General features: G+C 41.0%; 1 protein-coding gene across 4 annotated transcripts in view; it reads right to left on the bottom strand.

The window, feature by feature from the left end:
- palmda (palmdelphin a) overlaps positions 1 to 26,483 on the bottom strand; it is a 123,873-nt gene that overhangs the window by 85,166 nt on the left and 12,224 nt on the right. The window contains exon 1 of one of the 4 annotated variants that reach the window (XM_073062754.1): positions 15,276 to 15,389. The exons of 1 other annotated variant lie outside the window; for it this stretch is intronic. Coding sequence is in view for 1 of the 3 variants with exons in the window: in XM_073062752.1 (XP_072918853.1) it covers positions 14,994 to 15,028 (35 nt within the window). In the remaining 2 variants the exon portion in view is untranslated. Of the gene's footprint in view, positions 1 to 14,797; positions 14,950 to 14,993; positions 15,044 to 15,275; positions 15,390 to 26,483 lie in introns of those variants that run through there. 2 more of the 4 variants (XM_073062752.1, XM_073062753.1) reach the window with 2 other exon arrangements.

The following is a 26,483-nucleotide window of genomic DNA, read 5'->3' as shown; positions in this document are numbered from 1 at the left end:
TTCAAATGTTGAAAGGTCTAGACAGAGTAGATGTGGAAATGATGTTTCCCATGGTGGGAGAGTCTAGGACAAGAGGGCACAGCCTTAGGATAGAGGGGCACCCTTTCAAAACAGAGACGTGGAGAAATTTCTTTAGACAGAAGGTGGTGAATTTGTTGCGAGGAGGCCAGGTCATTGGGTGTATCTGAGGCAGTGGATGTTGTCTGCATTGATTCTGATTTTAGTTAGTCATTTTACAAGTTTCCCTCTGAGAGGCTCATCCAGCAGTTTAAGATGTATGGGATCCTTAGAGAATTAGCCATTTGGATTCAGAATTGGCTTATCCATAGAAGCAGAAGGTAGTAGTTGAAGGGGCTTATTTTAGCTGGAAGTTTGTGAATAGTGGTGTTCTGCAGAGATCTGTACTGGGACCTCTGCTGTTTGTGATGTATATACCATGAATGACCTGGATGAAAACATACATGGTGGGTTGGTAGGTTTGTGGATGATACAAAGGTTGGTGTGTTAAGGATTGCATTGAAGAATAGTGAAGAATACAATGAGACAGATTGGTTGCAGATATGGGTGGAAAATGGCAGGTGGAGCTTAACCTGGTCAAATGTGTTGCACCTTGGTAAGTCAAATGCAAAGAGATAGTTAACTGTTAAGACCATAAGATATAGAAGCAGAATTAGGCCATTTGGCCCATTACATCTGCTCCGTCATTTCAACATGGTTGATGCAATTTTCCTCTCAGCCCCAATCTCCTGCCTTCTCCCTGTATCCCTTCATGTCCTGACCAATCAAGAATCTATCAATTTTTGCCTTAGATGTACAGAAATACTTGGACTCCATGGCTTGCTGTGGCAAAGAATTCCACAGATTCACCACGCCCTGTCTAAAGAAATTTCTCATCTGCATTCTAAAAGGGCACCCCTGAAGTTGTGTCCTCTGGTCATAGACTCTCCCACCATGTGAAACATCCTCTCTGCATCCACTCTATCAAGGCCTTTCACCATTTGACAGGTTTCAATGAGGTCACCCTTCATTCTTCTGAATTCTAGGGAATACAAGCCCAGAGCCATCAAACACTTTTCATGTGACAAGCCATTCAATCCTGGAATCATTTTCGTGAACTCCTTTGAACCCTCTCCAGTTTCAACACATCCTTTCTAAGATAAGCGGCCCAAAACTGCTCACAATATTCCAAGTTACGGGCAAGATCAATGAGTAGAGAATGAATAGAAGGTTCTGGGTTGGGGGGGGCGGGGTGAGTGTCAAGTTCATAGCTCCCTGAAAGTGGCTACACAGGTTGATAGGGTAGTTAAGAAGGCGTTTGGTATGCTTGTTTTTATTAGTTGAGGCATTGAGTTCAAAAGTCAGGAAGTTATGTGGCAGCTTTATGAAACTTTAGTTAGGTTGCATCCAGAGTATTTCATACAGTTCTGGTCACCACATTTCTGGAAGGATACTTTGGAGAGGATACAGAAGAGGTTTATCAGGATTTTGCCTGGATTAGAAGACATATGTTATTATTAGAGGTTGGACAAACTTGGACAGTTTTCTTTGAAGCAGTGGAGGCTGAAGGGAGATCTGAGAGAGGTTTATAATATTATGAGAGACATAAACAGATAAAACAGACAGACAACATCATTTCCAAGTATTCAAATGTCCAAACCACAGGGCCTGCACTTAACGTATGAGGGGATAATTTCAAAGGAGGCACGAGTGGCAAGTTTCTTTTCCCAAACTCAGCATGGTGAGTGACTGGAATGCACTGCCTGGGGTGGTGGTAGAGGCAGAAACACAAGAATTTTAAGAGATGTTTAGATAGTCACATGAATGTGAGGAAAATTGAAGGATGTGGACATTGCGTAGGTGGAAGAAATTAGTTTAATTAGCAGTTTGATTATGAATTTAATTGGTTTGGTGCAACATTGTAGGCTGAAGTGCCTGTTCCTGTGCTTTGCTGTACTGTACTGTTCTATGATCTGATGTTTAGTCTGAATGACAACTGAACCTCTTGACCATATCTGCACGCTTTTATGCATTGAGTTGCTGTCACATGATTGGCTCTTTAGATATTAGCATTAATGATCAGGTGTACGGGAGTACCAAATAAAGTAACTATTGATTGTCTGTTTAAAGGCAGATGAAAGAGATGCCCCATGAGGTGTTAGCGACAGTATTCGTCCTATTAGTGTCACAGAAAGAATAGGGAAATGTATGTCAATTACAAACACAATAAAATCTGCAGATGCTGGAGATGAGATCCAAAGCAACACACACAAAATGCTGGGTGGAACGCAGCAGGCCAGGCAGCATCTAAGGAAAAGTGTAAACAGTCGAAGTCTACTCCCCTTCCTTTCCTGTCCTGAAGAAGGATCTCAGCCTGAAACATTGACTGTTTACTCTTTTCCATTGTTGCTGCCTGGCCTGCTGCATTCATCCAGCTTTTTTTCAATGTGTGTTTACAAATGAATGACAATAGTTGACCACTTGTGCCTTTGGGTGGAAGATCCAAAATCATAAACAGAATCATCATAGCTTTCTCTGTGACTTCTTTGAGGAGGTGACCAGGTTTATAGATGAGGGTAGTGCAGTGGATGTGATCTACATGGATTTTAGTAAGGCATTTGACAAGGTTCCACATGGTAGGCTTATTCAGAAAGTCAGAAGGCATGGGATCCAGGGAGGTTTGGCCAGGTGGATTCAAAATTGGCTTGCCTGCAGAAAGAAGACAGCTGTGGTGGAGGGAGTACAGTCGGATTGGAGGGTTGTGACTAGTGGTGTCCCACAAGTATTGTTTCTAGGACCTCTACTTTTTGTGATTTTATTAACGATCTGGATGTGGGGGGTAGAAGGGTGGGTTGGCAAGTGTGCAGACAACACAAACGTTGGTGGAGTTGTGGATAGTGTAGAGGATTGTCGAAGATTGGAGAGCGACATTGATAGGATGCAGAAGTGGGCTGAGAAGTGGCAGATGGAGTTCAACCTGGAGAAGTGTGAGGTGGTACATTTTGGAAGGACAAACTCCATGGGAGAGTACAAAGTAAATGGCAGGATACTTGGTAGTGGAAGGAGCAGAGGGATCTGGGGGTACATGTCCACAGATCCCTGAAGGTTGCCTCACAGGTAAATAGGGTAGTTAAGAAAGCTTATGGTGTGTTAGCTTTCATAAGTCGAGGGATAGAGTTTAAGAGTTGCAAGGTAATGATGCAGCTCTATAAAACTCTGGTTAGGCCACACTTGGAGTACTGTGTCCATTTCGGGTCGCCTCACTATAGGAAGGATGTGGAAGGATTGGAAAGGGTACAGAGGAGATTTACCAGGATGCTGCCTGGTTTAGAGAGTATGGATTATGATCAGAGATTAAGGGAGCCAGGGCTTTACTCTTTGCAGAGAAGGAGGATGAGAGGAGACATGATAGAGGTATACAGGATATTAAGAGGAATAGATAGAGTGGACAGCCAGCGCCTCTTCCCCAGGGCACCAATGCTCAATACAAGAGGACATGGCTTTAAGGTAAGGAGAGGGAAGTTCAAGGGGGATATTAGAGGAAGGTTTTTTTACTCAGAGAGTGGTTGGTGTGTAGAATGCACTGCCTGAGTCAGTGGTGGAGGCAGATACACTAGTGAAGTTTAAGAGACTACTAGACAGGTATATAGAGGAATTTAAGGTGGGGGGTTATAGGGGAGACAGGGTTTAAGGGTTGGCACAACATTGTGGGCCAAAGGGCCTGTACTATGCTGTGTGTTTTGTAATATCTTCTGGCTTTTTTGAGTGCTGCAGTCACAGTCAAACCGGTGGAGGAGGCCTACGAAGGTTGGGGAGAGAGAGCAAGAGATTTAAAAAAGGAGCTTTCAGGGATTTCTGCTTTTTTTTGGTGGTGCAGTCGCAACTCATTAGGAAGAGCAAATCAAAATAAGGCAGGGACGAGCACAGTGACCGTTTCTTTGGAGTGACCATTATGTGAGTGGACCTGGGTTAGGGTGGGCTTTGGCTCGTCAGGCTTCAGTGAGAACAGACTTGGTCAAGAAAAATATCTTTATTCTTCTTCCTTCTCCTTCTTCATAGAGAAGGGAGATTGAAAACTTGGCTGAGTGGTGTAATAGCAACAATCTCTCACTCACTGGCAACAAGCCCTAGGAACTGATCATAGACGTCAGGAGAGGGAAACCAGAAGTCCATGAGCCAGTAATCATCAGAGGATCAGAGGCGGAGAGGGTCAGTAACTTTAAATTCCAGGTCACCATCTCAGGGGACCTGTTCTGGACCCATCATATAAAAATTATTGCAAAGACAGCACAGCAGTGCCTCTACCTCCTCAGGAGTCTGCCGAAGTTCAGCATGTCATCAAAAACCTTGGCAAGTATCTATAGATTTGTGGTGGAAAGTATACTGGCTGGCTGCATTACAGCCTGGTATGAGAGCACCAATGCCTTTGAATGAAAAATCCTACAAAAGGTAATAGATTTGGCCCAGTGCATCACAGGAAAACCCTCCCAACCACTAAGAACATCTACATGAATCATTGCCTTAGAAAAGCAGCATCCATCATCAAAGATCTTCACCACCCAGGACATGCTCTTTTCTCGCTGCTACCATCAGATAGAAGGTGCAGGTGCCTCAGGACTCGCACCACCAGCTTCAAGATATTTCTTGTTCATTACTTATTGCTATTTATTTATATCTGCATTTGCACAGTTTGTTAACAGTTGACAATTCCTGATGTTTATGGTTTAGTCACCGTTCTATAGATTTGCTAAGTATACCTGCAGAAAAAGCTTCTCAGGGTTGTATATAGTGACATGTGCGTAATCCGATAATAAATTTTACTTTGAACCTTGATTCTTCTTCCTTCATCTGTTAGTACATAGTTAAAGCAGTTAAAATGATTTTGGGGGCTGTGTTATGTTCTTTGTAAGAGATGTGAGAATTCTGGGAGACCTCCAGCTATCCAGATAACCACTTCTGCATCAGTTTCACCGAACTGCAGCTCCTTAGAGGCCATGTTAACGTAGGAAAAGCAAGGCAGTCCTGAAGAGAGAATGTAGGGAGCTAGGTGAAAGCTGAAAAGCAAGATCTTCAGGGTAGCAATCTCAGGATTGCTGCCAGTGCCATGCACCAGTGAGGATAAGACCAGGATGATTTGGCAGACGAATGCATGGCTGAGGAACTGGTACAGGGGCCAGAGATTCAGATTTCTAGATCATTGGGATCTCTTCTGGGGAAGATATGACCTGTACAAAAGGGATGGCTTACACCTGAACCAGAGGGGGACTAATAACCTTGCAGGCAGGTTTGCTAGAGTTACTGGGGAGGGTTTAAACCACTTGTGGCTGAGGATAGGGTAATTGGTTTACAAGCAGAGACAGAGTACAGAGACATTGTGAGGAAGGACAGGCAGATTATAGAGAAAAATTGCAGTCACAGGGATGAATTGCTGTGTAAAAGGGGGACAAAATCAAAAGCAGTTACGAATAAAGGGCTGAGGGTATTATATTTGATTGCATGCGGTATATGGAAAAAGATATACAAGGCTTGATGGAGTACCTGGTAAGGCTCTGAAAACCTGTGCCAACCAACTGGCGGGTGAATTTCAAGGCATTGTCAATCTCTCACTGCTACAATCAGAAGTTCCCACCTGCTACAAAAGGGCAACAATTATACCAGTGCCCAAGAAGAACAGTGTGAGCTGCCTCAATGACTATCGCCCAGTAGTGCTCACATCTATGGTAACAAAATGCTTTGAGAGGTTGGTCATGGCTGGAATCAATACCTGCCTCGGGAAGGATCTGGACCCTCTGAGAGGGCATTTAATAGAGCAAAAGTTAGTGTGAAGCTAGAGGATTGTGAGACTTCTAGCAACTAACAGAAGGCAACTAAAAAGTTTATTTGCGGTTGAGTTGGCGGTGGAGAAGGCAAATGTGATGTTAGCATTCATTTTGAGAGAACTAGAACATAAAGCAAGAACGTAATGCTAAGGCTTTATAAGCCACTGGTGAGGCCTCACTTGGAGTATTGTGAACAGTTTTGAGCCCCTTATTTTAGAAAGGATGTGCTGACATTGGGGATGCTTCAGAGGATGTTCACAATAATGATTCCAGGAATGAAAGGTTTATCATATGAGGAGCGCTTGACAGCTCTAGGACTTCTGGGCCTGTATTCACTGGAATTTAGAAGAATGAGGCGTGATCTCATTGAAACCTATCAAATGTTGAAGTGCGTAGATTGAGTGGTATAGGAGAGAATATTTCCTCTGGAGGACGAGTCTAGGACCAGAGGGCATATCTTCTCAATAGAGGGATGTTCACTTAGAACGGAGATGAGGAGGCACTGCTTTAGTCAGAGAGCGGTGGATCTGTGGAATTCATTGCCGCAGGTGGCTGTGGAGGCCAGGGCATTGGGTGTATTTAAGGCGAAGGTTACATGTTCTTGATTAGTCAGGACATGAAAGGTTACGGGGAGAAGGCAGGAGAATGGGGTTGGGAGGGCTGGGCTGGGCAGCTCGTCTATGGGCTTTGCACTTTCTTAGCAGCTGTTACACTTCATTATGCATTATATTTGTTACTTTACTTTGTTCTACCTCAATGCATTGTGTAATGAATTGGTCTGTATGAATAGTATGCAAGCCAAGTTTCCTCTGTATCTCAGTACATATGACAATAATAATAAAATAACAATTTTAATTTCAATGTAGACAAGAGAATGTCCTACCTCTGTCACAGTCAAAACGGACAGCCTGCCCCGATTCCCCGCTCTACCTCTTTCTTAAAGAGAATGAGGTTTTAGGAAGGGAGAAGGAGGAGGTTGTTGGTGAGGAGGGGGCATGGGGTGGGCGAGGGGTATGATGGTGTGGGTGGTGACAGAAAAAGAAGGGAAGGATCGATGGATGAGGTAGACGGAGGGTATGGCAGAGGGGGAAGGGTAATGGAGAGGATAAGGGGAGGGAGGAAAGGAAAGGATGAAGGGGAGGGGGGTAAGGAGAGGGCAAGGATAAGTGAGAAGCCATAAGCTGTGGACTGTCAGAAACCCATGGTAACATGAATCTATGCTGCTCCAAGTACCTCAGCTGCAGAAGATGGGACTATTGTATGGGGAGTTAAAACAGCTTTAGCAAGGACCTGTGTTTGTTAGCTATTTAGCATCAACAAAGCATTACAATAAGCAATCATGGATGAAGAACAATACATATATTCACTGCTGAACGTGCTTGGAAGAGCACAGATGAAACATAGCAAGTATTTACTCAATGTATTTGTGTTTTATTATGTTTTACAAATAGTACACTATACTGATAAAAAGACAGAAATAATAAGTTGAGGTCTGCAAACATGCAGCATCATTCAGACTTTGATTCCATTTTAATTCAAGTGTATATAATCTCTTGTTTGAAGTAACCAGTCAAATCTTCCCAAGGAGCAATCCCACACAATATATCGCTTCAGTACAAAGATAGTGGTGCATGGCCAAGTGGTTACGGCGTTGGACTAGTGTTCTGAAGGTCGTGAGTTCAAGCCCCAACTGAGGCAATGTGTTTTGTCCTTGAGCAAGGCACTTAACTGCACACTGCTCCAGTCCGCCCAGCTGAAAATGGGTACCGGCAAAATTCTGGGGGTTAACCTCACGATACGTACAACAAGCTGGAGGAACTCAGCAGGTTGGACAGCATCTGTGGAAATGAGCAGTCAACGTTTCAGGACAAAGCGTCTCGGCCCAAACCATTGACTGCTCGTTTCCACAGTTGCTGTCCGACCTGCTGAGTTCCTCCATTTTGATGTACATATTGCTTTGACCACAGCATCTGCAGTGCACTTTGTGTTAACCTCACAATAGACTGGCATCCTATCCGGGGGGTGGGGTGGGGTGGGGGAGTCTCGTACTCTCAGTTGCCACTGAAACCGGCATAAGCACCGGCCTGATGAGCCACAAAGGCTCAAGACAGACTTTAACTTTTTTAACTTTTAATATAAAGATAGTTCAGGAGATCTGAAAGCACTTGATAAAATAACTACTGAATTTCTTTAGGACCACTTCCACTTCACAAATGGAACAATGAACATAGAATAGCACAGGCCCTTCAGCTCATGCTGTTGTGCCGACTTCTTAATCCATTCTAAGATGTATCTGACCCTTCCCTCCCACGTAACCCTCCATTTTCCTTTCATCTATGCGACTATCTAAGAGTCTCTTAAACGTCCATAATATATCTGCCTCTAACACCACCCCTCGTAGTACATTCCATGCAACTACCTCTGACATCCCCTCTACACTTACCCCCAGTCACCTTGAAATTATGGCTCCTCATTTTAGTCATTTCTACCATGGGAGAAAGTCTCAGGGTGTCCAGTCTATGCCTCTTATCTGATACACCTCTATCATGTCACCTGTCATCCTCCTTAGCTCCACAGAGAAAACCCTTAGCTCTCTAATCCAGTCAGCATCCTGGTAAATCTCTTCTGCTCCCTCTCTAAAGCTTCCATATCTTTCCTATAATGGAGGAGATGAGAATGGAACAAAATAGCAGGGTTTTATTGAGCTGCAACATTACCTTGCGGCTCTCGAAGTCAATCCCGTTTTTGACTTACACCCACACTGACCCAGTAAATGATCCTTTTATGATGTCCTTCCTTTCTGCATCTGTGTTACTATCTCTGATGAGTAATTCCACTCCCTCTCCTCTTTTACCTCCCCCCAGACCCTTTTGAAACATCTAAACCCTGGAACATCCAGCAGCCATTCCTGCCCTTGTGACAACCAAGTTTCTCTAACGCCCACAATGGATTGTCCCATGTACTGATCTATGTCTAAGCTCATCACCTGTGTCCTGCATTAAAAAAGGCATATTTCAACCCATTTAGCTGACTGCAGTCTCTCTACAATTTACATTGACTTTTACACCAACACCTCCATCTTTGGACCTATCACTCTTGTTCCTATTTCCTTGCCAAACTATTTTAAACCTTCTCCAACAGCTCCACCAATGCTGCTTACAAAGACACTGGTCCCACTACAGAGTTCTTTTTAGTACAGATCATATCTCTTTTTACCTGTCTTTTTTGTACAGATCATACTTTTCCCAGAAGAGATCCCAAAGATCCACAAATCCCTGCCCCTTACACCATATCTTCCATCTCACATTCAACTGCTAAAACATTATATTCCAACACTCACTGGTGTGTGGTAAGGGCAGTAATCCAGAGATTACTACCCCGGAAGTCTTGCTTTCAGCTTCCTACCTTGCTTCCTATATACTCTCTTCAGGACCTTATCCCTTTTCTTACCTCTGCTGTTGGTACTAATATGTACCACAACTTCTGGCTACTTCCTTGAAGAATGCTTTGGGCCTGATCTGAGATGTCCCTGACCCTCAACAAATTTTACAGAAGTGTTTGGCAATGGAACACCATTGGAACAAATCATTCCCTTTGCTAATCAATGAGCAAAAAGTATTCAAAGTTTTGTAAACTTTGGACCCTGTTTTATAATCACCAAATTTCTATGCCTTCTGGGAGAAACTACAAGGAAAAGCATGCCTATTTAGATAATGTAGCCAAAGATTTATTTACTGTAAATATCACAGCTGAGAAAGTGACAGATGTTACAGAGACCATTTTAGAAATTAGTGGATTATAATTTATCTCTACCCAATTGATTAGTTAATTTACATCTGCATATTAAACCTAATCAATTGGAAAGATGCTCTTGTGAATAGCTACAACAACACACACAAAATGCTGGTGGAACACAGCAGGCCAGGCAGCATCTATAGGGAGAAGCATTGTCGACGTTTCGGGCCGAGACCCTTCGTCAGGACTAACCGAAAGGAAAGATAGTAAGAGATTTGAAAGTAGTGGGGGGAGGGGGAAATGCAAAATGATAGAAGACCGGAGGGGGTGGGATGAAGCCAAGAGCTGGAAAGGTGATTGGCGAAAGTGATACAGAGCTGGAGAAGGGAAAGGATCATGGGATGGGAGGCCTCAGGAGAAAGAAAGGACGGGCGGGGAGCACCAGAGGGAGATGGAGAACAGGCAAACAACTAAATACGTCAGGGATGGGGTAAGAAAGGGAGGAGGAAATAGCTTGTGAATAGCTATTTCACTGTTATGGAGCTAATCATTGCCAAGAATTGAACATTTTCTTATTAGAAATTCACAGTAAGCTTTTCAACAAGATTCTCTTCATGTGTTTCCAGCAATCTGGGGCTGTTTTATTACTATCCTAACTCATAAGGTTAGGAACAGATAAGCTTTACATAGAACATAGAACAGTACAACACTGGAGCTGGTCCTACGGCCCACCCACCATGTTATGCCAAGCATAATTCAATGAGCAAATCAAAGCCCAACTAATCTAACCCCTTCAGCTTACACAATATCCAAATTATTTGTCCCAAAACAGAATTATTGGTTTGGTAAAGAGTGGGCATTTAACTGTAAGACCCTGGCTCTATAGCTCACCACTGATTAAGCAAGTAGAGCACCATGGAAGTATACAGAAGAAAAAGAAGTCACTTAGTCCATTGTCCATACCAGGTGTAAATATACAATCCAGCAATTCCCATTTCCCAATTGGTAATCAGTAATCTTGACTTTGTTCAATTCATCCCTCTCGTGACCAGTTTGTAAGTGTTTACTTAAACTTGAGAAACGGACTTTAATTCTTCATAATTAATATGACCAATGCAGACAACAGCAGCAACACTTTTTTCTGCCATACAGAGCAATTTTTTTTTGTGTGGTGTAAAATACCAAATTATATGAAAATCAGAGCAGTACAAATGTTGAAACATTTACTTAAATTCAGGAATAAAAAACTGGAAAGACTCAACAGATTAGGCAGCATCAGTGGAGACAGCAACAGAGTTAATGTTTAAAGACCCTTCATTAGAAATGCTCAGACATAATTTGGTCCCCAATGGAATTTTAACTAGCTCTTGGTGAACTGGTTGGGATTGCACCTCCAGCCATGAGATTTCTAATGTGTCACAAACCAGGGTACAGCAGGCTCAGAAGGCCATTTAGGCTCAATTTTAACCAAAACTCTATGAGTGAGATGTTACAGCTCAAATCCTTTGTGGACTACACTTATCACACAGACAGGAATCACATGAAATTCTTTGGTTCAAATAATAAAAATTCTGAAATAAGCAAAAGGTGAATTCCAGGCATTTGGAGATAATCTTCCAAAATGGTTTCAACTTATGTGCAAGTGTAAACTGTTTACTTCTGGTTGAATAGTGAAATATTTAAACAGATTTTATCCTTTACAAGATTGTCAGCCATATTATATCCAGCATATTACAACTTCAGGAACTCTATTTCATTCCTTTTGAAATTCATCCTGGTTTAAAATTGCATGAGGAATTATGATTGTCTTTAGTAGTTGAGCAGTCATTCCCAGATGAGTTCACGTAAAGGTTAAAGTACACTCGGTGGCCACTTTATTAATTACACCTGTACATCTGCTTATTAATGCAAAATTCTCATCAGCCAACTATTTCAATGCATAAAAACATGCAGACATGGGCAAAAGGTTCAGTTGTTCTCCACGTCAAATATCAGAATGGGGATGATCTAAGTGAATTTGATTGCAGAATGATCGTTGGTGCCAGGCAGGGTGGTTTGAGTATCTTAGAAACTGCTAATCTCCTGGGATTTTCACACACAACAGTTCCTAGAATTTACAGAGAATGGTGCAAAACTTTAAAAAAAAAATCCACTGGGCAGCATTTCTGTGGGGAAAAGCCTTGTTGCTGAGAGAGATCAGAGGAGGATGGCCTGACTGGCTCGAGCTGACAGGAAGGGGACAGCCACACAAGAGACTTATAAATATAATACAGATGCATGAAGTCGGAGGAGGTATGTTGGCATGGATAGTCAATTGGTTAACCAATAGAAGGCAGAGAGTTGGTATAAATGGGTATTTCTTCGGTTGGCAATCAGTGGTGAGTGGGGTGCCAGGTCCACAGCTGTTTACCATTTACATTGATGATTTGGAAGAGGAGACTGAGTGTAGCGTAGCAAAATTTTCTGATGACACTAAACTGAGTGGAAAAGCAAATTGTACAGAGGATGTGGAGAGTCTGCAGAGGGATATAGATAAGTTAAGTGAGTGGGCCAAGGTCTGGCAGATGGAATACAATGTTGGTAAATGTGAGGTCATCCACTGGAAGGAATAATAGAAGAGCAGATTGGTACTTAAATGGTGAAAGATTGCAGCAGGCTGTTGTCCAGAGGGACTTGGGAGTGCTTGTTCATGAATCGTGAAAAGTTGGCTTGCAGGTACAACAGGTTATTAAGAAGGCAGACGGAATGTTGGCCTTCATTGCTAGAGGGATTGAATTCAAGAGCAGGGAGGTCATGCTGCAACTATACAGGGTACTGGTGAGGCCGCACCTGGAGTACTGTGCAGTTCTGGTCTCCATACTTGAGGAAGGATATACTGGGTTTGGAGGCAGTGCAGAGGATGTTCAGCAGGTTGATTCCAGGGATGAAGGGGTTAACCTATGAGGAGCGATTGAGTTGCCTGGGACTATACTCTCTGGAATTCAGAAGAACGAGAGGGGATCTTATAGAAACATACACAATTTTGAAAGGGATAGATAAGTTAGAAGTAGGAAAGTTGTTTCCATTGGTAGGTGAGACTAGAGCTATGGGACATTGCCTCAAGATTCAGGGGAGAAGATCTAGGACGGAGAGGAGGAGAAACTGTTTTTCCCAGAGAGTGGTGAATCTGTGGAATTCTCTGCCTAGGGAAGCAGTTGAGGCTTCTTCACTAAGTATATTTAAGATATTGTTAGATAGGTTTTTACATAGTAAGGGAGGGAATTAAGGGCTCTGGGGAAAAGGCAGGTAGGTGGAGCTGAGTTTACGGACAGTTCAGCCATGATCTTATTGAATGGCGGGGCAGGTTCGATGGGCCGGATGGCCTACTCCCGCTCCTAATTCTTATGTTCTTACATAGTAATTCAAATAGCCATGCATTGCAACAGTGGTGTGCTGGAGAGCATCTCAGAACTCACAACATGACAAACCTTGAAGTAGATTGTCTATAGCTGCAGAAGACCATGAATGGACTCTTAGTGGCTGCTTTATTAGATACCTAATAAAGTAGCCATTGAGTGTATATTTTAAACAATTAATCTTCCTTACTGCAGACTGTAATGATTCCTTTAAGAATGGTGAGTCAGGTTAATTATATACTTGATTTTACTGCACACAACTGGTCCAGTACAGATTGCTTTCAAAATAAGACAGTTGCAGAAAATTCCTCAGATATTCATTAGTTGTCCGATCTGAAAATGCACAGGAACTTGTGTTTGGGTTGGACTTAACTCCCAGAGCCTGCACCATTTTCCCTCTCACCCCATAATGGTCATGACTTTGCTGTCTGACTGAATGAACCATGATGAACAAACATGGGACAATCCAATTTCAGACAGAATCCTTTGAATCCATTAAATGAAGGGTCATTTTTATCAGCCTAATTATCTTCACAGGACACAACGTTTTATCAGATGCAAAATCTTAGGACCTTATTGGGATTGCGGTTGAGTTAGAAATCCAAACCTCACCCCAGTAGAAAGTGATCCAGCTCATATTTCCATATGGCTTGGAGAAAGTGTTATTCAGTCTTGAGAACGAGATGGTAACCTGGTTATTAACTCCCAATGAGGATCAGGATGCTCTGAGTATTTGAGAGGGGAGGAGGATGAGGAAAAGAATGGTGTGAAATGATAGGGACTTTAAAATGAGTACTTTGATTCCAAACTTTTGTCCACTTGGCCATTTCTGGGTATAGGCAGTACGTTCTACTGCCTATGCTATCAGTTGTTAGTTGTTGGACTTTGTAGTGACTGCTTGGTTTCCTATATATCTGTGGTCTCCCTTTAACAGTAATTTGTCGGTTCTGGACTGTGTGGAAAAGCAAAGTCATAGAATTAAGAGTTATGCATATGGAAACTGGCTTTTTAGCCCAATTAGTCCATGCCAACCATGACACTAATCCTATTTGCCAGCATTTGAAACATTACTTTCTAAACCTTTTTAATCCAAGTATATGTCTGACTGTCTTTTAAAAGTTGTAATTGTATCTGCTTCAGCCACTTCCTTAGGCAGCTCATTCCACTCACACACCACTCTCCATATAAAAACAATGCACCTCGAGTTCCAATTAAACCTTTTCACTTTAAATCCGTGCTCTCTAGTTCTTCATTCCCCAGCCCTGGGAAAGAAACAAGTGCAATCACTATATCATTGGCTCTCATGATTTTTTAGAAACTTCTGTGAGATTAGCTCTGTCTCCTTTGCTCAAAAGAATGAAGTCCAAGACTTTAAAAAAGAGAATTCTCTTTTTAAACTGTATATTCTGAGATGAAACACAGTGTCATCGTAAGAACAGGCAATATCCTTACAAAATACCCTAGTTGTGCAAACTTCATGAAAAGGATTACTTCAGCAGCAGTTGAAATGTTATATTCAAACTGCTTAAATGTTATACCATAATTTTGCTTTACTACAGTGCAATAACAATTAAGCTTCAATATCTGCTTCAAATTGTGGTACGGGAATTTAATACTGAGACAGTGAGAGAAATATAACTATTAAAAAAATTGTCCTTGCATAGTAATAAACCTGCTTATGCTTTCTCTCTGAGTTGTTTAAATGTAAATGGACATTGCTCTGCAGGCTACTAATCTACAAAAACACTATGTTGCATCTAAATTTTTCCAAGGTACAATGTGCCCAACAAAGCAACTCTCAAAGAGGAGGTACTTGCAAGTTCTAATCAAAGGAAATGCTTTTATGCCTACCTGGCTATGTCCTTGTGCAGATTAGACAACAATCAAAATTCCTCAAGGGTTGAAGGAAACACTGTGTAAGTGAAAGATTTCTCTCTAGTGCATTTCAAATGTTTAAAATAATCAGACACCCAAGCAGTTCAAGAGATTAGTCACAGCCCAGTTGCTGCATTTCAATGCCATGTACAAATGCCTCCCACTCTCTCACCATTCCTGACTGCATGAATCAGTGCTCAAATCCATCCCACTGCTTTGTGCTGGCCACTCAGAGTTGTCTTGCTTTTCCTTAGTCCGACAGCTGCACTCCGCGACACACACTGGCAGTCAGAGGCAATTAGCTAATTACTTTTCTCTTAAATTAGCTTAGTGCGCTTTGGCGTCATGTCAGTCAGCTTGTCCTTTCAAGCTGCCATCCATACATTTTACAAACAAGCAGCAGCTGAGAGAATGACAACACAATTACACCATGTTTTTTTTTATATATATGTACCTCTGTCGCTGGTTCCTGTCAGTCACATCTGCCCAACACTGCTTGTAACCGTGCTCTCTCCAATGTTCTCATGCTTTTCTACAGAAGGCTGGAAAATCCTCCTTGTGAAAAGTGGAAGTCAAAACTACATTTCCTGGCAGTGGGAAATCAAAGGACCCCACCCACTATTTATTTTCTAGGCATGCATTCACAAAAGGTGGGTGTCACCAGCCACAGTGCCTCTTATTGTCCATCCCTTAATCACTCCTGAACTGAATTGCTTACTCTCAGTTCATATTGCTGAGAATCTGGTGTTTTATAGAAGCCATGCCAGGAGATTTCATTCCCTGAAAGGTATTTGTGAAGCAGATGAGTTGGCAAAAAAAAATCCACGCCCTCCATGTTCATCATTATTAATGCCAACTTTTTAATCCAAGGTTTAATAATTACTTGAATTTATTTTTCCCAGCTTCCACTGCGGATATTGAACAATAGCCCAGACCTCTGACTCTAAGCCAATAATTTAAGCTTTATTCTGCAATATTTGAAAACAGAAGTAAATACATCAACATCTGGCAACATCTAAAAGAGAATATTTATTCCACAGAATGGTGAAGGGCCTATGTGTGTTAACTCTTACGTATTTAAAAAAAAATGTGCAACCTGCTGGATATTTTGAAGGACGCACTCATGAGTCACAGTAAATTCTCTTTGTTAATATCACATCAGAAGTTCAACAACCTACACTTGTTTAGTGCCTCTTATCAGTACTTCATGAGTGTAAGCAAACAAGTATTGATGCTGAATGCAGTCCTGATGCAGGGGACATCAACTTGCACTATTGATCCACGGAGTTCTTCCAGCATTCAGTTTGTTATTCCCATTTCCTGCATTAGCAATCTCTTTATCTTCATTTGTGTCTGCTGTTCTTTCCCACTAACTCATTGGATCAAACCACTAACATTCCTTCTCATTCACCATCAGATTTCTGAATGGAGCAGAAACCCGTGACCACTACCTCGTTTTTCATCTTTAGCACTATATATATTTATTTTTGTAGCTTAGAGTAATGTTTATATTTTTGCACTGTAGTGCTGTCACAAATTACGTCAGAGATAATAACCTCATTCTGATTCTACTCTGGTCTTTTGACCAAGAGAAATTTTAATCAGAAAAGGAATCCATGCTCAACCCCATTACTATGTGCTGATTAAAGCATCAGGCAGGATTAAAGTGTAGAAGTCCAAGAGCAGAAAATGAACAGCAGTTCAGTGCCGTCGGCCTACATTTGTCCCATCTCCCTTTCTTTTTGCTACTACGGGAGGTGCAGGAGCCAGGGTCAGGAACAGTGGCTGCCCTGCAGCCATCGAGCTCCTGGACCGACCTCACTCGACTCAGCAATAAACTGACTCCGCAGCCTCTAGACTCGCTTTTGGGACTCTTCAGCTGATGTTTATGTATTATTTGCATGACCTGTTCCTCTTTTGCACAAGGGATGTTTGTTGGTTTTGGCTGTTTGTGGTTTTTCATGGATTCTATTGTGTTTCTTTGTTTTGTGTGTCCCTTCAAGAACACGAACCTCAAAGTTGGATATGGTATACGTAATTGATAATAATGTTACTTTGAAACTTTAATCATCCCACTATTAGCAACAGACTCAGACTTCTAAGGTTCAGAATTCTGTCCCTGACACCTCTGTCTTTCTGCTCTCCTTCCTTCTTCAAGGCTCTAATCGTCTTTGGCTTTGAGTCACACACTCGAAACTCTCCTTGGTGTGACTTCCTTTCGGTGAGCCATGCTGGCTTGCTAGTCAACGATTCTTTATAAACACAAGAAATTCATTTGAAAGACAGTCCTCTTGAAACAGGGTAATTGTGTTTTGCCCTGCACAGGGGTGCTGCCTGCCTGCCAAACACATCGTTTTTGATTTCAGATTTCCAGCATCTACATCATTTTACTTTTGTACTGCTGTTTGCTAAAGATATTAACTGAGCATGCCACTTGATGGGTCTCCACAATACTCAGCCTGACAGCTCTATAACTTGCACAGAAAGAATGGCAGCTAATAGATTCCTTAATTTGCAAACTCATTAAGGAAGCAAGGTGCTTTTCATACAGATTGCCACAACATGATGACTCATTGAAGGATGCAAATGACACTACTGATCAGAGAAACTGAAATGAAAAGATCCTATTAATCTCAGCTATATGCCAAAATGTGCAATAATGTTTAGTCATGCTTAGAAATATTATTTAACTATGGGTCAGACTTAGTAAGTCTGAAGGATGATCTAATGACCAGGAAATAAGGTGGCAGCAAAGGCTCCAGAGAAATATCATGAGTTTGGGCAAAATAATTTGCAATCAATGCATAAAATGATAAATTTGTTGAAGACAGTCTGCACAGATTCTGAACGTATGCCTTTAATACAGGAAGCCAAAATGAGCAAAAATATAAAAACCTTAGTAAGAGTACATGAAAGGGAAATGTGCAGTTATTGCTTCCGGTGCTCCCAATACCTCCTGAAGAGAGCAGGTCCTGGATGGTGAGGGTCCATTATGCTTTGTTGTGGCAGATTTCCATGTATATTAACTCACTGGTGGTGAAGGTTTTTCCTGTGATGGACTAGGATGTGTCCACCACTTCCTATAGGTTTTTCCATTCCTGGGCATTGTTGTTTCCATTCAAGGCCATAATGCAACCAGTCAGGATACTCTCCACTGTGCATGAATAGAAGTTTGTCAAAGTTTTAGATGACATGCTGAATCCGCGCAAACTTAAAGAATGTAGAGGTGCTGTTGTGCCTTCTTTGTGGTGGATCTGGGAGAGATTCTCTGACAGGAGAACACCACTATATTTAAAGTTACCAACCCTCTCCACCTTCGATCCCCTAGTGAGGGTTTGTTCATGGAGCTCCAGTTTCTTCCTTCTGTAGTCAACAATTAGCTCTTTGGATTTACTGACATTGAATCAGAGGTTGTTCTGGCCTAATTCAACAAGATTTTTCCAGTACTTCACAACTTTGAACCTTTACATACTGTCACAATTGATCCAGCTTTGCTTTGTAACTCAATTTCTCCAGTCCTGGCAACACCTTTAAGAATTTTTTCTGCATTCTTTCCAGCTTAATGACATCCTTGCTGATGAAGCAGAAGGCCTGCCACAAACACGTTAACTGTCAGTGCATGCTCAAAGGACTAGATGCCTACTCCTACACTAAATCTTACATTCTCATAAAAAATTGTTATCCACTGTGTCTTCGTGCATCCAGTACTATAATAGTGTTCTCTCACCAAAGCATTCAAGTGGGTGTATTTGGTGAATTATTTAATATGCCATAAATGTATTTTTATAACATAATACTGTATGTTATACTTATTTATTATTTATGACATAATACCACTGGTTTATTTGCCTCTTGGACATTCTTTGAGCCACAGATCATGAAGCAAGTTATGGTTCAAATGTTGGATGAATGATTCTTAACAAGGGGACTCATTTATTTGCTGTATAGAAAGGATTAAAGGAGCCAAATCGACCTTTCACAAAATAAAAAAAAAGTTCTATATAGCCAAAGTAAATGGCTTCAGAATAAAAATGCTGCAACATTTATACAAAGAGAAATAGTTACTGCTTCAGGTAATGACTATCCCCACTAGAATTGGGAAAGACAAAATATAAGTTAGTTTCAAGTTGCAGAGGCTGGGTGTAAATGGAAAAGACAAGGGGAATATCAGAATTAGAATCAGAATAAGGTTTATTATCACTCATGTATGTTGTGAAATTCGTTGTTTTTTGCAGCAGTACTCAAGATAAAGAATTACTACAAGTTACAAAATAAAAAATAAATAGTGCAACGAAGAAGAAAGAGAGGTAGTGTCCATGGTTTCATGGATTTTTCAGAAATCTGATGGTAGAGGGTTGGAGCTGTTTTAAAACAATGAGTGAGGGTCTTAAGGGTCCTGTATTTCCTCCCTGATGACAGTGATGAGAAGAGGGCATGCCCTGGATGGTGAGGGTCCTGAGATAGATACCATCTTCTCAGGTACCATATTTTGAAGATGTTCTTGATGGTGGTGAGGGGTGTGCTGTGATGGATTTATGGTATTTCCAGTAGGCTGAGACTAGGACTACTCTGGGGATAATTTATAGATACCATCATCTAATGCAGGGGTTCCCAACCTGGGGTCCGTGAAGCCCTTGCTTAATGGTATTAGCCATTTGTCATGCACTCACAAAGGACTGGACCCAGGTGTGGAGGAACAGCAGGATCCCCAAGACAAGACAGAAACAAAAGGTTAAACATCAGAATCAGCACCTCAAAGGCACAACCAAGCAATTCCACAAGAACACACCATCTCCAACACATTAACCCCCACTGAGGCCCTGAATGAGAGCCCTCTTTAAATAATCATCGAATGGGAACCATGCACCAGCCACAATTAACTTGACAAAATTAAACTGAAAACACCAGAGCCTAATAACTCTAGTTAAGATAATGAAAATTAAATGCTCAAAAGCCCAAGTAGCTCAATGCTGTATGGCAAGCCACAGGAATTATGACACCATTGGCATTAAAAAATGGTTGGGAACTCTTGCCCTAATAGATTAAAGGGGAGAGCTGGAGAATGATAATATAAATTATTAGTGTGAAAGGATGCAAAATATCCAACTATAGAAAATGGGCATCAGGTCAGGCTGTGCTAACAGAACGAAAGTAACAAGTTAATATCACAGAGAGCTTACACTAGAAATGACGAGCACCAATACAGGCAGAAAAGGGGAGTTATTTGTAGTTGCAGAATTTGATATTGAGTCCAAAAGGCTGCCACACATCCAGAAGGAAGATGAGGTATTACTACTCAAGCTTGAAATGGTTTCATTGTAACCTAGTTCAAGCTTGAGGAGACCATAGACAGATAGGTCTGAGTGGAAGTGAGCTGGAGGACCAAAGATTTAAAATCGAGTTTATTTGCTTGTCTAGATATATATTTGTTATGCGTGTTCATTTCTCTGGTAAGAATGAGAGGTTACGCAGAGGTTACCTCTCTTACGCAGAGAGGTTAGAGAGACTGGGCTTGTACACGCTGGAATTAAGGAGATTGGGAGGGGATCTGATTGAAATGTATAAGATTATTAAGGGATTGGACAAGATAGAGGCAGGAAATATGTTCCAGATGCTGGGAGAGTCCAGTACCAGAGGGCATGGTTTGAGAATAAGGGGTAGGTCATTTAGGACAGAGTTAAGGAAAAACTTCTTCTCCCAGAGAGTTGTGGGGGTCTGGAATGCACTGCCTCAGAAGGCAGTGGAGGCCAATTCTCTGGATGCTTTCAAGAAGGAGCTAGATAGGTATCTTATGGATAGGGGAATCAAGGGATATGGGGACAAGGCAGGAACCAGGTATTGATAGTAGATGATCAGCTATGATCTCAAAATGGCAGTGCAGGCTCGAAGGGCCATATGGTCTACTTCTGCACCTATTGTCTATTGTCTAATAGACCTTATCATGTGCAATCCATTTCACAGTTTTAGTGAGTGACTCCCAAAAGGGATGTTATGAAAAGTTGATATAATAGCCCAAACCTGCTGCTCACTTAATAGTGTCTAACTTAAAGTAGTTCAAACTGAATTTATTATGAATGTATACTTTATATATGTCCCTATATGCTATCTTGAAATCTATTTTCTTGCAGGGATTCACAGTAGAAAAGAGAAATGCAATAGAATCAATGAAAAACTACACACAAAGTATGCCAAAAAAACAATGTGCAAAATCAGGCAAGCTATGCAAATAAACAATAAATAAATAATATTTAGAACATAAATATTGAAGATCCCTTGAAAGTGAGTCCATCGGATGTGCAATCAGTTCATATACAAGATGAGTGACGTTATCCACGCTGGTTCAGGAGCCTAGTTGATGCAGAGTAATAACTCTTCATGCATCTGGTGGTGTGGGAGCGAAGGCTCCCGCACCTCCTTCTCTACAAAGTACAGCTACATTGAAACAACGCATGTGCATTTAAATTCATAGCAACTTTTTAAAATTCTCAACCTTCACTTTACTGACCAACACATCTCATAAATAATCAGCAGACTGTAACTGTTACTTGAATGCTGAATGAATATTTTTCAAGTAGTGCAGATGACATTGTAAAGGCAGTGTTCTTGGCATTTATTTCAGTCAATAAATGTCAAACAGAAATTTTTGGTGAAAAAATTAGTAATATTTTACTAATTTCATTTTCAGAAATAATTAAGGCAGGAGACTGTTGCCACATGGGTTATAAATAGCATCAGTTGTGTGCAATTTTGTGGCCATTAGATGCTATGCTATGCTTAGAGAGAACAGTTTATAAATGACATCAGTTGCGTGTGTTTGTGTTTAAAAAAAAGTGATTTTTGTCACTGATAGTTGGCAGGAGATAAGCTGTAAGACAATTCAGAACTGGTTTCCTCACCGTGGTTTCAACCATTCAGGCTTAGAGATGCCAGAAATGTCCAGCAGTGAAAATGAAATTATTTTGCTACTTCAATAAGTTAAGACTATGAGGATGTTATCGACAATCATCTTGAATGTTACAATGAAAATGAAGATGTGGAGGAAGCAATCGCTGATAAGGTTGTGTAAATGTAGTCCATTATCTGCACTTGATATCTGTATTGATATTGTTCTTTGTACAGACTGGATGAGTTCCTCCGTCGATAACCATTGGGAACTAATAACTAATAATTATATAATTTTGTAGAATTACGATAGTGTTCTAATTTATTGTGCATTTCATTTAAATACATAATTTATTACTCAGTTTGTGTTTTTCATACCTTTTTAAAAATCTATTTCTAGACAATTACCTACTTAACTATTTGGCTAATTGGGACAGCTGCTTAATTGGACCAAAATGTACTGGTTCCAATGTGTTCTAATTAACTGGACCCACTGTATTTGGAAATGCATGCAATGTGGTATATTGCTTTGCAAATACACTGAGGCTGAGACTTCGCATCTGTAAAGTTGGTTATAGCAAGAACAGTAATAAGCACACAAACTTCACTTAGAATGGAAAAGTGGACCAAAAAGCATTATCAAACAAGAAATGAAATCATGGGATATAATGAACTAATTATGAAGCTCTGCTGTTCTCTGCAACTTTTTAGACTTAAGGGTAGAGAGATAGAAAGAGCTTCATAGAGGAATTTTCAGAGCTTAGTGCTTCAACAGCTGAAGGCATGGTTGTCAACGATGAAGTGCTTAAATCTGTGATTGAACAAGAGGTCAGAATTGGAGGCACACAGATATTTCATAGGGTTACAGGTCTGGAGGGCATTACTAAGTTAGGGTGGGGCAAAACCATGGATAGACTGGAAAACATTTGTAAGAACTTTATATATCTGTTTCATGAAATCCAAGAACAGGGCCAGAAGCTCATGAAAGAGGTGGCCACCCTCTCTATTTCTGGACTTTGTGAGAATAATATGTTGATTGACGGTCATAGGAGTATCAGACCAACTCCCACCAGAATAAAGCCATTCATTGCAGGGGATCAGTGAATAGAGAGTGACAAAATTAATGAGGAATATTGAAATTGATATTTCAGAGTCTTCAAACATAGAAAAGTTCTGTTTCTTTACTGGCATTGAAAAATCATTGAAAATCACTTAGGAAACAATGACATCCAAAGAAAAATGGAAAGAACTAAAATTGATTATTCGCATTTCACTTTAGACTTCAAAATAATATCTGCAGAATGTTGAGATGAAGAGAATTTAAGTCAGCTGCACAGTTTGTAAAATTGAATTGTGTGTTACTAAATGATTCAGGAAATAGTTTAAAACCTTTGACCTTCCTTCTTATGTATTATTCAGTCAGAAGAACCGATCTATCTTTGTTAATGTTCAGCCTAAACTGAGGTCTCCTCTGAATGGTGACCTTGATCTTGATATCTGATACTTCTTAATACCATGATGTTCTGTATCAGTGTACAACTTGCTTACACAGCCAAATTGGATTCAATTCAAGTCCAACAAAGTACTCTCATTCATTTATTACCTTGTTCATTGCTTCTTTTCCCAGGAGGTTTTAATGGTATTCCATCACTTAGTATTCCATGAATAGTTCTCATATACCTCAATTAGAACACAGGGAGAAGGACAAACAATAAACTGCGTTAAGTTTGAAGGATAAAGAAATGAGAGATTATTCTCCTTGGTAGGAATGGACTGATTTTTGTTGGGCTGATAAACAGATCAGCTAAAGAATAAATGTACTGTATATACATATATTATACTCAAGTATGTAACTCATGGCAATGAAAAGATGCTGAGATACATACAAAAATGTCCCAACTAGAAATATTTTCAGTTGAATAATGGCAGTAGATCTTCTACTCTTCCAAGATTGTCAGGCATCCGACCTTGAGCCACGCTGATTCTTCCAGTGTGGTCCCCACTAGCTCTCCAGCTCCCGGCATGTTCGCATGACGTGGTGCAGCATGAGTTGCCTCATTACCCTCTCAGAATGGTCTTGACAGCTGATGTGGCCCCACCCAAGGATCACCAGCTGTCTATTCTGTCTCTGGTGTTGAATATCTGTAAATGCCTTTGACATTCACAAATACTTAAAACCACATGGAAACTGTCAGTAGATAAATTTATAAAAATAAAATTATTTTTAAAAATTAAAAATCAAAAGCTTGCCCACATGCATGCTCAAAAACATATTTAAACTAGCTCAACTGAATCAAATGGAAGCATATATTTATGATTCCTCCCATTCATTTTAAAGGGGGTAATTGTACATGCCCCAACACCGGGTGTCACAATAGCACAGCTCGGGACAGTTACTGCCGCACAGTTCTTGCAACCATTGCTCAGTGCTGAGCTCTGCTGCTGTCAGTCTGGAGTTTGCAAACCCTCCCTGCGACCAGCGCACACAAATGCAGAGGAATTCTCAGCAGCGGCACCTATCAGAGGATAAACAGTCGACGTTTCAGGCCAAGACTCGTGATCAGGAGTGGAAAGGAATGGCTGGGTGGTTCCTCCAAGGGCTCCGGGTTCCTTCCACATCCCAAAAATGTGCAGGTTAAGCAAGTTGGTCACTCTGAATTGAGCTTACGGAACAGAGGAAGATCAAAATTAATGGGAAGATGGGGAGAAAAAAATGAGTTAGAATATTAGTGTGGATAACTTCACTCACCTCCACACTGACTGATTCCATAAGCTATGGATTCACTTTCAAGGATTCTATAGCTTATCTTTTCAGTATTATTTATATATAGTTGTTTATTTATTTATTTGTTTGTATTTTCACAGCTTAAGTTCTTTTGCATATTGGTTGTTTATCAGTGTTTTTCATTGATTGTATTGTATTTCTATGTTCTACTGTGAATGCCTGCAAGAAAATGAATCTCAGAATAGTATATGGTGACATATACGTACTTTGATAATGAATTTACTTTGAACTTTGAAATTTGACTAGTGTAAATGAGTGCTTGATAGTTGGATCCAAGCAATACACACTCACAATGTCTCAGCCTGAAATGTTGACTGTACTCTTTTCCATAGACATTGTCTGGCCTGCTGAGCTACTCCAGCATTGAGTGTGTGTGGTTTGAAGGGTGATTGAAAATCTGGCTGAGTGGTCTCATAACAATAACCTCTTACTCAATGTCAGCAAGACTAAGGATCTAATTATTGACTTCAGGACGAGGAAATCGGAGGTCCATGAACCAGTTCGCATTACAGAATCAGAGATAGACAAGGCCAGCAGCTTTAAATTCCTCGGTGCCATTATTTTGGAGGACCCGTCCTGGGCCCAGCATGTAAGTGCAATTACAAAGAAAGCAAGGCGACACTTCCTCCTCCTCAGGAGTTTGCAAAGATTCAATATGACTTCAGCAGAAGTGGATCCCTCAACCAATGTTTTAGCACTTTCTTGCACCACCAAAGTGGCTCCAGCCACGTCAGTGATGAAAAGACAGCTTCGCGCCGGGCTTGACCTCCTTAGACCACAAAACAGATAGTGCTAAATGAACTGTAAAACAAGCAGAGAGACACGTGAAAGGGAAGTACCGATGTTTCACAGCAGGTGCAAGTAATTGCTCGGAACTGCATCTCTGGAACAAAGTGGATATTTGCTGTGGAGGTGGCCCAAACTAGTCCTGTGTCATACACAGTGGCAACTAGTAACCACAACGTTTGGAGAAGGCATTTTGATCAGCTGTTGCCCGCTTCTGAAGCTACTGAAAGCCAACACAAACTGAACAATCCAGACCCATTTGTAGGAAGGGTACAGGATTCTGAGACGACGACTGCAGAACCTCTGCTAAGATTAAATAACAGAGCCAGTGTTTCCCTATCACCTGTGCTTTCTGAGCTGCTCCTTACTGATAATGCAGTACCCAAACCTAGGTATAGACATACACCATCAAGAGATAGAATGACTTTGGTCTCATCTTCTCATACCCTCACAGAAACATGCAGCCTCTAGACAGATTGAATCTCTAGTTTAGTGACATGCTCAGGAGTTTGTGAAGATTTGGCATAACACCTAAAACTTTGACTAAGTTTTATAGATGTGTAGTGAAGAGGATATGGACTGGCTACCTCACAGCTGGGTATGGAAACATCAATGCTCTTGATAGGAAAATCCTACAAAAAGTAATGGATAGGGCTCAATCCTTTGTGGGTAAAGCCCTCCCAACCACTGAGACTACATGAAACACTGTTGCAGGAAAGCAGCATCCATCTTCAGGGATCACCACCACCCAGGACATGCTCTCATCTCACTGCTGTCTTCAGGAAGAAGGCATAGGAGCCTCAGGACTCTCACCACCAGGTTTACGAACAGTTATTATCCCTCAACTATCAGGCTCTTGAACCAAAGTGGATAACTTCACAAAGGGGATCATTGAAATGTTCCCACAACCTACGGACTTACTTTCAACAACTCTTCCTCTCATGTTCTTGATAGTTATTGCTTTTTTATTTATTTTTATTGTTTCTTTTTTATTTGCACAGTTTTTTTGCCTTTTGCTCACTGGTTGAACAAAAGACAAATGGTCTTTCATTGATTCTATTCTGGTTATTAATCTATTATGGATTTATTGAGTATGTCTACAAGAAAATGAATCTCAGGGTTGTATATGGTGATATATATGTACTTTGATAATAAACTTAGTTTGAACTTTGGTATGGATTGAATGGTCTGATGGGCATGTTTTTGTGC

Source organism: Hemitrygon akajei, chromosome 12 (genome assembly GCF_048418815.1).
Source record: "Hemitrygon akajei chromosome 12, sHemAka1.3, whole genome shotgun sequence".
Taxonomy (NCBI): domain Eukaryota; kingdom Metazoa; phylum Chordata; class Chondrichthyes; order Myliobatiformes; family Dasyatidae; genus Hemitrygon; species Hemitrygon akajei.
Note: the sequence above shows the minus strand (reverse complement) of the source record. Positions and strands in the feature narration are given on the sequence as shown.